This window comes from Apteryx rowi, unplaced genomic scaffold, assembly GCF_003343035.1.
Source record: "Apteryx rowi isolate R43461 unplaced genomic scaffold, aptRow1 scaffold_614, whole genome shotgun sequence".
Lineage (NCBI taxonomy): Eukaryota > Metazoa > Chordata > Aves > Apterygiformes > Apterygidae > Apteryx > Apteryx rowi.
The window spans coordinates 109,517-126,018 of NW_020450888.1; the positions used below are offsets into that span (position 1 = coordinate 109,517).

General features: G+C 39.1%; 1 protein-coding gene across 1 annotated transcript in view; it reads right to left on the reverse strand.

The window, feature by feature from the left end:
- Positions 1-258: 258 nt before the first annotated feature.
- Positions 259-16,502, reverse strand: part of KIT (KIT proto-oncogene receptor tyrosine kinase) — a 34,239-nt gene continuing 17,995 nt past the window's right edge. Inside the window, exons 8-19 of the mRNA XM_026083758.1 lie at positions 15,865-15,971; positions 15,646-15,772; positions 15,279-15,383; positions 15,080-15,190; positions 13,328-13,478; positions 11,397-11,485; positions 10,925-11,052; positions 7,486-7,608; positions 4,611-4,722; positions 4,415-4,514; positions 3,649-3,754; positions 259-2,461 (exon numbers count right to left, since the gene is read on the reverse strand). Of these exons, the coding sequence (XP_025939543.1) occupies positions 2,336-2,461; positions 3,649-3,754; positions 4,415-4,514; positions 4,611-4,722; positions 7,486-7,608; positions 10,925-11,052; positions 11,397-11,485; positions 13,328-13,478; positions 15,080-15,190; positions 15,279-15,383; positions 15,646-15,772; positions 15,865-15,971 (1,385 nt within the window). The 3' untranslated portion in view covers positions 259-2,335. The remainder of the gene's footprint in view (positions 2,462-3,648; positions 3,755-4,414; positions 4,515-4,610; positions 4,723-7,485; positions 7,609-10,924; positions 11,053-11,396; positions 11,486-13,327; positions 13,479-15,079; positions 15,191-15,278; positions 15,384-15,645; positions 15,773-15,864; positions 15,972-16,502) is intronic.

Below are 16,502 nucleotides of genomic sequence, written 5' to 3' on the forward strand. Positions count from 1 at the left end.
AATAAACATCAAGATTTTCCCTGATCCAGCACACATTTGCAAAATGTTTCAGATTTCCAAACTTTACCTCTGTGTGGCCAGACACTGAGATTTTGCTTCAACCCAAGAATTTATTAAGACTTACATGAAAATATTCCATCTTAACATAGTACACAGCAGCATTTGAATACATTTACAAATTTATTTGAACTTTTTTGAACTGCAATTCTACAATTGAGCAACATATCCATAAGTGTTTCATAAACTTTCAAACACTTACATATTTATACATATAGTTTTTGCATATATATATATATATATATAAAAATATTTTTGAGACTCAAGGACTGAGAATAGTCAAAAAGACATTATTGCTACATTTCCATATTTACAAAAACAATGCATAAAACCATTCAAAACACCAAGCCACTGCAAAGTAAGTTTCAAAAATCCCCAAATTATAAAAATATAAATTTCAAGAACGAAAAAACCCAAAACCTCTTTCAGCTAAGTGTCTGTAAAGTACCGAGACATCTATAATTATAACAACTAGTTTGTCTACAGTTGCTCTGAAAGCCAACACACTACGAAAGAGCTTTTATAGCATTAAACTGAAAATGCTCAACAACAAGTATGCATAAGAGTGCCTCCAAACAACTGGCTAACTTTGGAAAGGTGCAACAGCCTAGGTAACTTCAGTGCAAATGGCTGATTTTTGACTAGCTCTGAAAGACAAATTTCTGTAACAATGAACCAAATGCACAGTCATCTAAAGAGTGTGGTATTCCATATAACCTAAAACATACTACCAGTGTGTGTATTTACAACTATCTTGCATTTGGGCAGTTAGTTACACATTTAAAATGAATGTAAACTCAACCAAAATCCTGGTAAAGTATAAATTACAGAGTGCTTAAGTGCATTGTAAATAAATAGGTACTAAACTAGTACTCTGTCTCTGAAATGCTCCTCTCAATGCATTTACTAATTTATAGGTGATGAAAACAAAGGAAGAAAAGAACTAGCAGTGTTTCTGATGGGAAGAAAAGGGGTTACAAAATACTTAAGCACAATCCTGGGCTCAACAGACACTGACCCCAACACCTCCTGCCTGTAAAACAAGACTGAAGGTATGCTTTGTTTTGTCCTGCTTAAAAATTCAGTGCTTCCCAGTTAAGCTCTTCTTCTCCGTTATGGTCCCAGCACTATGATGGAGCTAGAAAGATGAAACAACAGGGGCGTGGGGGGGAGAAATAGCCCTTTCCAGTTAGCGCTATCCACGCCTGTCTGTGAGAAATGTTCACCTGGGTACGGAAAGATAAACAGAGGGCCCTCAGGAGAGGATTTTCTGCTGCTGCTCTCCTTTAGATAAGATGACTCGTTAAACAGTCTCTCCTCCACACACACAGCTTATTATAAACGGCTCTCCAGTATTTTGACCGATCTAGCAGGGCCCATCTATCTTTGGTGACCACTTTTGGATGCAACTATCAGTAAAACAAGTGTCTGAGCCCTCAGGCTGCCACAGCTGGGGTGCAGGGTGCTTGTGGGCTCCCGGCTCTGGCTCCGCTCGGGATGACACCCAGGCACTGGCAGCTCCTCCCGCAGCCGGAAATGGGGCAGACAGACACAGGGCATATCCCCGTGGTACGGCTGCAACCAGCCTGCAAGGCTGGCAGCACAGGTGGGGTACAAAGGCAAAGGTCTGCGCTACCCTCTCGGCACCTGGTTCGAAGGCCAGAGTGCCTGGGAGGGTTTGCGGCCATACAGACCGTGGCACGGCAGAAGGGACTCGTTCCCTTCCCCTCCCTTGCCCTGGCATGTCCAGCACCCTCACTGGCCTCCAGCCTGCAGTATCTGCCTGGGAAAGGCTCGCAGGCACGGCTGGATGTGGAAAGGAGCTTGTAAAGCAATTAGCTTTACATTAATTTATTTCTTAAATCCAGCAAAATAAAGTTAACTAGAAAATGACGAAACGCTTTCCAGGCACAGATCCAGAGCAGGACCGCTGCAGATTTGGTTTGATCTGTAGTCATCTCATTCCACACCCTGGCTCAGGATTTCTTTTTTTTTTTTTTTTCTTCAGATCTGGCTCTCTACTGCAAATACACACAATATAGCAACATATATACAGCTTCAGATAACATTGCAATGATGCCTGTAACCGTGCTTGGCAGATTAAGTTTATGTGTAACAGTGTGTGGTAAAGGACAGTATTACAACAACATTTCAGGTACACAGTGGTAGTAGTGAGTAAAAGTAAGAGAAATTATTGAAGTCATCCCTCTCTCACCCCCGGCAAATACAAACAGCAAATCCATCTGGGCTCCTCTTCTTCCAGACACCAACTCCTCTTTCAAACACCTTCGCGTACCAGGAGAGGCTGAGTTGATGAAGCGCTGCTACCCACCGAATTAATCCGCGCAGAGTGATCTGTAGCATTTCCTTGACTGGAAGGTGGAGTTGAAAAGTTTGCGTAAACCTGCAGAGCCCAAACACTGTTGTCAATATTTTGCAGAATGCTCCCTTCATGTACACTCAGAAAGCGCTCCTTTGCTAGCAATTTCCCATTATACTATGTGTATGTGTGAAAGATATCCAACTCAGATGTTTCTGCACAAATATAAAAAGAAAGTTTCAAAAGGTCTTGGGCGTAACTGCTCTTTAAATGAGTTAAGAACCTCAATCTCGGTTATTAAAAACACTGCAGCTTAAAACTGCACACTAAATTTAAGCTAAGTTTGAAAAAAACGCAGCTCAGGTTATTGTTAAAATTAACCCAGTAACATCACTAACATTTTCTTCACATTCTTGCTTTTGTTTCAGTAATGCCTGCACCTGCCAAAAATATTCTACAGGATGCAATTGAACACCAACAGCTTTCAGTTTCCTCTTTTCTCAAGTTGTCAGGAAGCCATGTACTTTGTGTCCAAACACAACATCTAGACTGTACAAGCTTTATTTTTAAGCCAGATTATAAACCTCCTTTTTTAAAATCCAATAACGCACAATGTCATGGTGAGAGAAAATCCCAGTCTCTGACATGCCTCAACTTTTTCTTCAGACTGTTTTATCCAGTTATCCTCTCAGAAAAGGTTTTACTAGAGAATGGTCCAAAGAGCAGTGAATACAGTAAGTAGTTTGTCACAACATACCTCCAAAGTTATATAAATATAGCTAGGTGAAGTAACTGAGAAGAGATGGAATAGCAGAAAAAGCTCAACTCCTTTGTCCAGAAAGCTTTTCAAATAAAAGCTAAATATTCTTCATTTCTGAGATTTCTCCCAGACAAATAGAGACTTTCATAGTTTAGGATATGATGAATTTATGAGGTACCACTGCATTTTGTATCATCAAAACTGCTGTGGTGGGTATATTTTGAGCGTGAAACATCAAACCGTGCAAAGACTGTTGTCTAGCTGGTACCTGTTTCAGCGTATGGGCCTCGACAACTATTGCACATCTGGGGAGAAATGGCGCAACAAAGCAGAAGTGAGTAGCACAGAGATAGTTCCTGCCACCCAAACTCACAGTGCAAAAGTACATAAATAATAGTGGAAAACTCATGAAGCGCCTAGGTCCTTTGCTTCTCCCAGCTCTAGTCTAAGGTCTTGCTTGAAACAGTTTTGACCCCAAAAGACTGATGAGCCATATGGAGCCCACGCTTACCCGGGGGGCATTATCTGAAAGCTGCTGCTCAATCAGCTGGACAATTTGTTTAAATGTGGGTCTCTGTAAAGGATCAGCATCCCAGCAACTCTTCATTATGTCATACCTGCAAAGATACTAAAATTAAGTACTGCTGATGAGGGAATTCTGAGAGCTGTTGTCTCGCCTCTATTATTACTTTTAGAGAGTGAACAGACAGAAAAGTGTGACCGGGTCTCACCATTTAACTTGTTTAAATGGCTTGTAAGAATAGAAATAGTACTGTTAACACCTCAGCTTATGACAACAAAGGACTCAATACTAAGGAGAGGCTCTGGACACAGTTTTCTTTGACAGCTTGCTAAGTGCCAGTCTGTTTACAAAACAGTGAATGAGGGATGGCTCCTAATGAAGATAAGTGGCCAGTCCCTTGTGGTCAGGAAGTACAGCACAAAGGCAGATGTTGTACACTTTGATGATACATCTTACTGACTGCTTTATCTGAAATAAAAATGTTTAGTATGTTCTGCGATCTGTCAATACTTGAGTGACACGGAGCAGATGCCATGGCAAAATGATCAGATGTTAAAAGGCAAGAGTGTATTGCACTGTATGCAACAACACAGGCATGTATTACACTAGCTAGATTACATGAATTATTTAAAATGTGAAAGGAACTTAAAGACAATGGAGCAGTATGAAGAGTCTTAATACAAATATGGCAGCTTCCCTTCCTTTGCGTCATCGCTGGTAATTTGGTGATTAGAGGTGCTGGCTGCTTGCTTACATTTCAGGTGGTGCACACTCGGGGCTGAACATCCTGTATCCCTCCTTGATCATTTTATAGAACTTGGAGTCCACAGGCATCCCTGGATACGGGCTGCTTCCTGTTAAGAGGGCAAGCGAGCAACGTCATCTCTGCATCAGAAATAAAATCAAGATGCACACAAATCTCCTAAACCACAGATCTCAAAGCAGCTTACCTAAAGAAAAGAGTTCCCACAGCAATATTCCGTAAGACCAGACATCACTCTCAAAGGTGTAAACGCAATTAAAAATACTTTCAGGTGCCATCCACTTCACAGGAAGTCGAGCCTTTCCAGGGAAAAGAGATTCAAGTAAGACAATGGACATAAGGTGTAAAATTTAACAACATAAAATGAACTTTTTATACTTAATATGTGCTTTGAATACTTGTTTAATTAAATAACAGAAGTATCCAGCCAAAAATGGAAATCTCTGTATTTCAGAGAGAAGCACAAGTGCTTCACGGTTACTGATCCATCTTTCTATGGGTCCACCAAACTTGTGCAGCTCCTTGCACTCTGATTTTCTGTATACTGTGTGATTCCCTTTGTCTGGTTATAAGGGGTGGCAGGAAATCAGAGCGCAAGAGTATGTATAAACATGGCACCGTTCCTTATGCAAACATACAAGCCTCCTTCTGCGGACTGGCCATCATAGCTATCACTGAAAAGGTCCACATACTCAGTTAAAACATCTGCTTTAGCTCCTCAGTATATCAGAAAAAAACTGAAAATTCACATGAAAAAATACATATTGACAATTTTCAGAGGTTCATGTGGGAACAGACATTCCTCAGGAATGCTAACTGGAGCAGAAGAAAGGGTAAATAGCATAGGAAGCCTTTGGATTTGCTTCCATTTTCCTCTCCCTACTCTGCCCTTTTCCTTGTCTGACTGGGGGAGCCAGTTAAGCCTCTGTCCTAAGCACTTGTCCTGCAACGGAAGAAACCAGACCTCTTCCTTTTAAGTGATCTTGCAACAATATGTACAAACATATATTTCAACCATATCACAGAGAAGAGCCTTGATGTCTTGTAAGGGAAGGAGACAGATTTGGAAAGGGGATAAATGGAAAAGAGAAGAAATCAGGGGGAGGACAGGTAGGATTTTTCATCAGCTGCCTAATGTTTCAGGTAACTGTAAGAACATGCAGCTCAACAGAGAGGCAACCAGAGGTCTTTATGTCCTGAACAATGCAGATAGCAAGCACTCTTCTTGGCCAGGCTCCCAGCAGTGTCCAGGCGCTGCCTCCCAGCAGTGTCCAGGCGCTGCCTCCCAGCAGTGTCCAGGCCAGCAATGTCCCAGCACTCCTGACCTGGTTTAAGATCAGGCCAGATGCTACCAGATGCCCCCTGCAGCCACTGCTTCCTCTCTCTCCAGGCGCCTATCCTCTTCTGACCCTTTCAGGCTAAGTAAAATCCAGGAAATTTAAAGTATAGTCAAGACAAGTAAAACGTAATTACTTACTGCCCACTTCCCTCATAAGCAGCTGGTCTATACTTCCCAATCCTAGGTGCATTGATTGACCAAGCAACTCCTGACCTGACACTGAGCCTGAAAACAGTCTTCTTAACACTAAATGCCACTGAGTATTTTGCCGGGAGAGCCATTCCTGAATTATCTGGGCTCCTGATGTTCCCTAACCTCAACTTCCAGGTGTACAACAGCTGGCACCAACACTGGTTTTGAAGACAACAAATAAAACCTTCCCTCCACCCCCCGCAGCCTAAAATAGGGTTGCTCTGGTTGCCTGGGACCTGAGGGACTGCTGGGGGACAGCAGAGATATGTGAGACACCTGAGGTGTCGTGAACCGAGGTTAACTGAGAGTGGCAAAAAACATCTGTGAGAAATGCTCAAGCGTGGGATCTTCTTTCTTTTCCAGCCTGACAAAAGCCCGGATGGGTAACCTGCGGTTTGTGTTGTCAAGCCCTTAACTAGAGGCCAACATTTGACTGTCTGACCACTGAGCAATCAGATGGGGGGCAGCGGGGAGGGCTGCTTTGTTGAACACAGATCTTCATTTCTTTGAAAAACTGAACAAATCAAAATGTGTGTGCTCTGAAGGCAGTGGATGGGTGCACATATGTGAAGTGGAATTAAAACAGTAACATAAACAGCAAAAATCAGTTTGAGATGCAAAATACCTGTGGGCAAATCACCTTCCCAGCACACATCTCCAGCTTAACCATAGACAGGCTTAATTTTCTTTTGCAGTAAGGCTCTTTTTACTGCTCTTGCATTTTAAAGGGGACTTCAAGCACTGCCAGTATAATCTGCATCACTTCAAAGTGCCTTTGTACCTCTGCAAAGGTCTAGTAGGTACTAGTGTAATTGATACTCTTCTGCATAGGAGGGTTTAAACTTGTCTCATCAAAATATTGGGTCTCATTCCAACTAATGTTTACCTATTACAGGGTGGGAGCTATAGCTGCAAGTTAAAGCCATATTTATTACACATAAAAGGCTAGAGTAAGTATATGGAATCAGAGAAAAATCAAGGCTTCTGTGCTTCCCACTCTACCTTAACCAATAAATTCACACTTCTAGAATCTCATTTCTGTTGTCTGAGTAACATTTTATAACAAAGAAGAGGATGCAAAAGGCTGGCTATTTAGATATTTTTAAAATACATTTTTTGAGTCATGGACAAAAACAGCAATGCCCAGAGGAAAAGTTTCCAAGTAATTACTTTTAGGATTGGTCTACCAGAAGTACTCACAGAGTTGTAACTTTTATTATGTTCAGATATAGCAGAAAGACTACGCTTTATATTGGTGCAACAAAAGCATCTCCTCTAGTATAACATATATTCAGTTACAAGCATGGTTTCTCAATTATAGCAGCATGAATATACTAAACATTTGTCAGCACGCTTATCTAGGTCAGGAATTGCTCCTCTTCACAGTTCTGGCCTGATCAGCACAGATATATACCAAAATTGGGAAGCTTAGATATGGTCTAACTAAGAAAGAGATTTCTCTGCAAGTCAAGAAAATATAGAGGAACTCCCCAAATTTAAAATTGGTGGATTAAGTATCATATATACTTACATTTCCTTTGACCACATAATTTGAATCATTCCTTATATCTCTTGCCAGGCCAAAGTCACAGATTTTTGTTATTCGACCATGAGTGAGGAGAATATTTCTTGCTGCCAGATCCCTATGAATGCACTAAATAACAAACAGACAAACAAATGAAGTTATTTTATAATATCCTTAAAGCACTGCTGCTTGGTTGCATGTTTTCTTAGCTATATACTTACTGTATTATGCATTTTTGGTAAGCTGAAAGTCATAATGAAGCCATGTGTTAAAAAGCTTACTCAGAAGATTAAAAATTCTGGTGTAGTATCTTTACTATCACGCTATTGATCCACGTAGTTAAGGTTGTCTATGCATTTCTTTTAGAAAAGACCACTTGCAGTCACTTTAAATTTTCCAACATTTCACATTTGCAGCTAAAGTTTAATGTACTTGTTCTATGCTGAGGACAGAATTTTTTCTTGAACTTTTTATCAAAAAATCATTGACCTGTTTCCTAACATAAGACAAATAAGGGGCAAATGTGGCTTGATTCTAAAACAATTCCAATCCTTTATTAAGCCCAGTGGCTTGTAGATGAGGGGGAAGTGCTGAAAAGCTGAAAATAGGGAAGATCATGGTAACAATTTCAAAGCGTACAAGTTAGGAGACTCACTCCCATTTCAAAAATACTCCTCTGGACGACTAGAGTCACCACCTGCCTAGGAGAGCTTTATGAGCAGCTCTAAGCCTTTGAAAATACTGTAAGTTTTCAAACGTCAGTATCTTTTAATGAACACTGTGATGTGTTCAATGACCTAGCTAGCTTATCTTCCAGTTTTCATTTGAGAAGTATGCACATGTTTGTAACTGCAGCTATAGAAGGGTTGTTGAGTTTACCAGGAGTCATATTTTCTTTCTACGCAACTGTGCAGTGCATTTATGTGCATTTATGAAATGAGGTAGCTCTTTAACAGAATTGTCTTTCTCCATCTACTACAGAAAGCACAGCCTTAAGCTCTTACTTTACTGATCGTATATAATAGGCAGGACACAGCTGTCTACAAACAGCTGAAGATGCTTCAATTTTTCCCTTCATTTTTTCCTCGAAATACAAAATTTAAGGAATTCCATGCAAAAATGACTTAAAATATCGGAAGAGTTGATCAATTCAAAGTCAGCAAATGATAACTGCAGGTTGCAATAAGCAACCTATTCTCTGTCCCTTTGCACACTTACGCTGAGGAACTATTTTTAACGACAATTACTGTCTTGGTCAAATCCCAGTCCAAAATATTGTTCACTTTGCATGTGGAAAGCTAACAGCATAATTGCACTGAAGGAGTAAAGTGAAGAAATGGCCATATATCCAGTGAGTCTCTGCCTAACCCCTCCAAAAGTAGTGCATTTTTTATTGAATAAAGACTTTGTCCATTGGAGGAAGAACTGCCTTGTGATTAAGGCACTGTGCGCTCATCAAGGGCATCACACCCCCAGGAAAGACTCATATCCTGACTCCCCCACAGAGACACTTTTATGCCTCTGAGCCCTGACATGCAAACATGTTGCAAAAGAGCAGCTGGGCACTCTGCGCTGCTGGTCCGCACGGGCCCCCCTTCTCTGAGGGCTTGCTTTGGTAAACCTGGGGCAACTTACCCCCCCGCCTAAACAACTGCGCATTGACTAGCTTCAGCTAAGGGCATGTATGAATAAACACAACGACCAAAGAGGACCAAATATAGGAACTTGCTACCACAGAGTAACTTAACTCTGTGATAAGGCCCCTAATTCTGGGCTGTCAAACAGATACAACATGTTGCTTCCCAACCTCACTGAGATGTGATGTTACACTCATTATTGCCTTTGCTACTCATTGACACAGTGGCTGTTTCCATCAATGAAAAGACTATAAGGAAAGCATTCATCAGGAATGATGCACAGTGAATTTCTGGGGCTATCTATACGAAAACAAATAAAGAACATGTGTGCTAAGCACCACCTGTCCTGAACAGTGAAAAATGTAGGAGTCTGGTGAAGACTGTTAAAATCTGTAATGTAATGTATTTGCCTGTGAGGCCTGTTTTGAAGCTGACAATAGCTGAAAAATAAGCTAAAGGGCTTGGAAGGAGGAACAGCAGGAAAAAAAAAGAAACACTCAACTTTGTAAGTGCCAGTTTCAACACGGACTTCTGCTGGAGCAGAATTAGGGCCACACTTCCCACTATTAACACAGGATCACTGTATTACCTTACTTCCCTTAAACTGGTTAAGTTATTTTTGGCACTGTATCCAAGGTACAACTATACAATCCTGTCTCTATATTAGCTACAATTTTTATTTTTACATGTTAACTGGCATTTTTCATTTGTCTTCATAGGGAGACCATAATTATGCAGTGTTTAAGACTACTGTTCTGTACAAATACCTTTCTGATATGCAAAACCCCTCCTGTGAAACCCAGAGAATGCCTATTATGCTCAGTGTAGGCAATGAAGATCATTTGTGAGTCTCTAGGCTGATTYTACCTTTTAAAAAAATTAAAAAAACATATATATGTATTCTGTACATTAAGCTGTAACACTAAAAAAGCACACTGCATGATAACTCCCTTCTCTAAAAGCAGTATTCTGTATGACAGAAGTATGAACTGTGGCACTGTTTAAAACTTAACAGATACTCAAGACTTTTTTGTGCAAATAGACAGCTTTTCAGCTGTCTTCATACTGTTCTTTAGTTTGCAAACTCTTCAGAGGTGCCATAGAGAATAAATCTTAAAATTTCAAGACTGAATTGTTTTTGAAGGCATCCAAACATTAGGGATCTGATTCCTTCATGAATGCCATCTAATTCCCACACACCACAGAAGTCTCTGAAAAAACAGCTCCTTGGGATTTGTATGGGTTTCAGTGTCTCCCAAGTCGTAAGGAGTTCTCATGAGGCTATCTGTGTGCTCCAGGAAACAAACAAAGGGCTGAAGATCAAACCCATAAGAGGTACCATCCAAACTAGGAAGGGTAGCTGCACCCGCTGTCTCCCCACACGCGATATTATTAATCAGCGACGTTTCAGGGTGCAGCAAACATATTTCACTGCAGTTCCTCTCATCTGTCTCCTCTTTTGATGTTTCTATGACCACTTTCTGTTCATGAACGAGGCCTGTAATCCTACTAGCCTGAACGATGGATATGCAGCGGCATTGCTTCATGTTGACTACTGTACGCGCCATGTTCTGTTTTACAGAAGGAAAAATCACTTTTGGCAGACGAGCACTTCTCAGTACAGAACTTCAAGACTAGCCAAAGCTTCACGTATCAGAAGAAGCATCTCAGTTTGCAGTGCTTGTTACAAAGAACACAGTGGAAATATTCAGCATTTAAACATGTGGACTACATTAAAAATCTACAAGCGATGCTAAAGGAAATCAGAAATCTAAATTCTGTTCAGGTCTCGAAAATTTTTAACTTACATTTTTAGAGGCAAGGAAGCTCATGCCCTTTGCTACTTGGTAAGAAAAGCTTAGCAGATCTTCAACATCTAGAGCAAGTTCATCGTCTTCCAACATAGAAAGGGTAACATCCTGATCAGTGTAGGATCCTACGCAATATAAACACCAACAGCTTTTGAGTGGACTATGTATAATCATATAGAAACAGATTTGTTTTACATTAAACGAAACAATGATCTGAACAAGTACCAGACTAAACTACCACACAAATAACCCATTGCCAAGTAGTAAAAAATAATCCTGGTACTCCATGTAACTGTGGAAAAATACAAGACATTATAATTTAGCATATTATTCTTTTTAATCCTTCTCATATCAATGGGTTTTAATTATCCACATCCAAGAGAAAAAAAGTATTTTAAAACTGAAAAAATCCATAAAGCCTTCCTCTCTACACTCCAAGTGCAGATACGATTTCTTGTATTGTACTTACCAGACTTCACTGGTCTTTTTTTATCAGCTTTTGGTGGGACTGCATATGACACTCCTGGTTTCATGTCCATGTACTCATTGACAACATCACTGCAGAGGCAGCAGATGAAATGAAATGTCATTTAGTGAGAAGGTCTCAAAAACCATTCAAAGAAAAAGCRAACATTAAGCCAACATTCTGAATATAATGCTTTACAAATTAATAATATTGGAAAATTATGGGTGTCTAAAAAAGATGAGAAAAGGCCTATATAGAAAGAGAGGGCTGTCAGGAGAATTTACAGTGCATCTCAAAGTTTGGAGTTTGGCCCAGGTAAGCAAACAAAACCTTTCACATGCGTACTGCTTATCGAGACTAGAGTCTCTATACATTAATGGCCAGATGTTTCATAGGATCTGCTAATGCTTCCTTCTTTCACTTAGGCCAACTTCTATCACAGTATTTCAGCAATTCAAGTGGCAATTGAAATGCAGAAGACAAAATGGTAAAAAAAAAAAATGTTACATTCAGAACTTCATGAGTTCCAAAGGGGATTCACTTAGATTTCAAAGAATCAGCCAAGACTTGGGACAGCGATCTCCTACTTTTTTTTATTTAAGTTTTCTTATTGCTTATTTTCTTATTTATAATTCATCTGTACAGATTCTCATACTATATGGTTTATAAATACAAAGTTAGGCACCTTTAGAAACAATGGATGGGCTTCAGCATTTTTCACTTAGATGAACAAAACATGCCATTAGAACTCACATATATAGATAGCCCTTCTCTATTTTGAGATACCTATTTACTTTATGAACATAACTGCAGCCACAGAGCTAACATGGGAAGTAGTTATGAGATCACCAATAGCTCTAGTCACCACCAAACCACAAACACTTCTGGAGCATTTAACAGCTGCAGCTTTACAGTAAAAGCTAATATGAGAATTTGGTAAATGCTCCGCTGTTATTACCTCAATTTACAAAGTACGCTCAAGCAGTGAGATTCTAACTTCCGCTCAAAAGAGGACACACACCTGTGGAAAATCACAGCTTCCTGTTCCTAATGAAAAGGAGCCATTTCTTTAAATCCATCTGTGGTACCATGAACTATCCACTTATTGCCATGGCACATACAGCCTCGCTATGAATATGTCTCGCTGGGACAAGGAACTGTACTTCCTAAGGCACTTACTGGCTCTTCCGAGTTGTGTTTGCCAACAGAGTAATGGACCCACTGAGGCCACACACAGACTAAAACCAAAAATGGACAGGTTATTGTAACAGACCCTAAGTTTTGGCAAATTAATTCTCTTTTACTTTCTAAAAGGAAGGAGGTAGCAGGAAATCTGCTTGGAAATGTACTTGGAGAGAACATCACGCTTGTATCTAAAACAGAACAGTGAAAAATATACAGATGAAGTAACTACAAAATAAAAGTACAAGAGCAATCTCAGAATGGTGACATGGGTTGTATTATCACAAAATCTAGTGAGCTATCAGTGACAGCTTGCCTCTAATACAGTAAGACACTGTTTTTATTGTAAAAAGTCATTTCTGAAGGCAGGAACTTACGAGAGCTCAGAATATTAACACCACAACACTGGGGGAATTGTCATTCAAGCTGCTAAATGAGTGCTGCCAACAATTAACAGCAATGATAAACACAAATACATATTAAGATTAGAGCCAAGGAGTTGCGTGAAATAACTACAGGAAATTTGATAAAGAAGTAAAACACAGAGTGCATACAATGAATTGAGCTCTGTTAGAATAAACCACCCACAGTACAAATGATCTCTTTAATTAAATTGTTTTCTTGCACAGCAAAGAATCTTCAAAGCCTGCTGCAGGAAAGGTTTCTCCAAATTTCTTATCGCTAATAAACTTTGATATCCCCTCCTTTTGTATTTCTCAAAACGCAGGTTCATTTCAGCAGGTCATACTTACGCTGCAGGCTCTGCCTGATGCAAAAGATTCTCGTAAACTGCTGTTTCTGTGTGTTCATCATGTTTCGGACAAATAAATGAATCTCGTTTCTGCCTCAGAAAATTCAAAAGATCACCATAGCAGCAATATTCTGTAATCACCAGAGTGGGACCTGTAGATGTATGTGAGGTTGAGAAAGCAGGTGAGCATTGTTTTCAAAGCATAAAAAAACCTTATATAGAAATAGCATTCAGCTAAACACACAAACTAGACTATTAAAAATCACACTACCCAACACTGTCTAGACTTGAAAAGTTATAGAAGAGTAACCTCCACATCCTCCCTTTCACAGATCAGTAACTACTGTCCAGCTAAAGCTGTGTCACTCCCAATTAATTTTTTCCCCCTCAATAGTATTGAATTATACAAAAATTAAACAAATAAGTCTTTTTCCCTCTCTTCATATGATAATGTTTCTGGCCAGACACATCTGTTTGATTTTGTTCACTTCCTGAAGGAAGTTATTTGTTCCAAACGTTGGAGTAATTCAAGCTTCAAACATTAATCCTTTTGATTCACTTCTGTTTACAGTAGAGCTTCACACTTCTTCAGTAATGTTTTGGAAATGATGTAGAGTGTTATATTCTGCAGTATAATAGGAAAAATCATTCAAACAGAACAGCCTGCTGAGACAGAAAACCACACTGCACAAGGTCTTAGAATATTAAAATGAAATCTAAAAGGAGAATCAAGTCATCTCCAGTGCGGATGTTTATAGATCAAATATATGTTTTCTGAGTGAATGACTACAGCTATGACACTTGAATGTGTAATCATGCTGAATGTTATTTCTTCTGCGAGGTTACTCTCTTCCACCATTTCCTAACCTCAACAGTTTATTTCTATTTTCTGCATTTAATAATTATAGGTTTTATAATAGCAAAAACAGTGATTATCTCAGGATTTTCTTAGAGTTCCCATGATTTTGCAGCTGTCTGAAATAGATATGCACTTAGGCCAGTGAATCTGCTTTGTTGATCTCTTAAACAAAATTGCTTCATCCTATTTTTAAACCATTAAATGTGAAAGTGAGAAATGTTGTGCTTGCCTAAAGCCCTGAATTTTTACAAGCTCCTTTTCTTTGAAAAATGGAACAAAAACTTGAAGAGCAAATATTTGTGTAAGAAAGAATGTAATCTTTTTATTAAAATGCACATAAATTAAAAACGAGCGTTATGGTTCTTAAGGAATAGGGCTGTATCCACTCTGTATTGACACTTCAGCTGTTTTATAGCTTTTATTATATCAGAAAATAAACATATTACTAATGTTAATAATGTTAATGTATAATGTTATAATGTGAATGTCAATATTCTTAAATATAAGACATTTGGGCTGTGCAATGCTATTTATTTGGGAAATTCCTTTTCTCAACTTTTTATTGTTTAGATTTGTAACTTCAATGGTGCATTAACAAATACACTAAGAGTTTAAGCAGAACACTGGAGGACGATACAAGATAAGCCTGCTGACTTCATCTTGGATGCCAACAAGCAACCAATTCACATATCTTTTCTCATTCCTGAGAAACAGGGTAATGGAGAAAAAACTTAAGCCATACATGATGATAGCCATGATGATCTGTGAACCACCTAAGCAAGCATTTAAGATTTCTATACTTAACAGTACTGGATTCTTCTTCACAAGGTTCCTCCTTCTGACCACAAACAAAAAAGGAATAGAAAAAAATCAATAAGCTGTTGATAACCCTACCTCCAATAGTGCAAGCTCCAAGTAGATTCACAATATTAATGTGGTTACCAAGGTAACTCAGGACTTTAAGCTCTGACATCAAAGCTTCTCTTTCTGTTAAATGGGCACTTGCTGCAAGGTAAAATACAACATTCAGTAAATAAGACTCTCATCAGAGGGAAGTTAGAAAAAAATTGTACAATATATTACAGCAACTTACGTTTCAACATTTTTACCGCTACTGTCATAGCAGCATCAGATTTAAACAGACCGTAGGCAGTGGCTTCAACTACCTTTCCAAAAGCTCCAGCACCAAGAGTTTTACCTAATAAAACCAAACAAAATATTTCATTACAACTTGGAACACTTCTTCATAAAAGGTTCAACATTTTATTTTATGGTATCAAGGAAGCTATTCTAGATATGTCTACTTGCTTTTTCTCCCAAGGTAGGTACGAGCAATTATCACTGTGTTCATTACTGCGCAATGTCTTTTTGACAAAACCCTGCTGTGTTTGACCATGATCTCATTTTATGAGACCTGAAGGCTTCATCTTGCAGAAGAAGTTAAATAAATCTAAACTAACCAAAACTCAGCCGGTTTCTAGGAAATTCCCATTTGTGATCATAAGGAAGTTGTGTTGGGTCTATGTAAACATAGTTGTTTCCATTTATTTCTTCCACAACTTTCCACTGAACTTCGTATTTGGGTTTCTGGAAAGGAAAGAGGATGGTTGTCACTACTGAAGCATCTGCAGTTGCTTCATACACTTTAGCAAATCAGGCAAAGGAGCTTCTAATTTTACCTGCAAATATATGTACACCAGAATCATGACCATGATGCACATCAGTCCTGCGGCTACTCCAAATGCAATTAATAAAGGTGTGAAAAGGGTATGGGTACGGATTTGTTCTGTAAAGAAACAGAAAATTCCGCTTAAATACTGAGTAAGAAAAACGATATTAAAAAGATTCAGGTGAAAAATCTTTTCCTGATTCTTCCATGTTGAACAAAGTTTGGGGTTTTTACTTTCCCAGATGTGCTCCAAATACCTCAGAATCACTTTCCTGAGTGAACTCTTAAGAAGGCATAGGAACCATGCAGTTTGTTTCTTCACCAGTCCCAGCTTCAACAAGTTAGAAGTCATGAAACCAAGACCAATTAACGCAGGGCTTTCACATGATCATGGTCAAGATAGATTAAAGACAGAAGCTTATGAGTGGGACTTTTCTTAAAATCCAGTTTTCCAAGTATGACCTCTACAACATATTCCTGGCAAGTAGAGGTTGTGCAAAGTAGTAAAGGAATACCACTGTAATAAAATCAATATGCCCCAAATTTGGCTTACTTGTTTATATGCCATACCTGGGTGTAACAGAAAAAAGCAGAACATTTGATTTTGCAAAGAAGAGCGAAGATTTACAAACACGTTTCAATTCACCT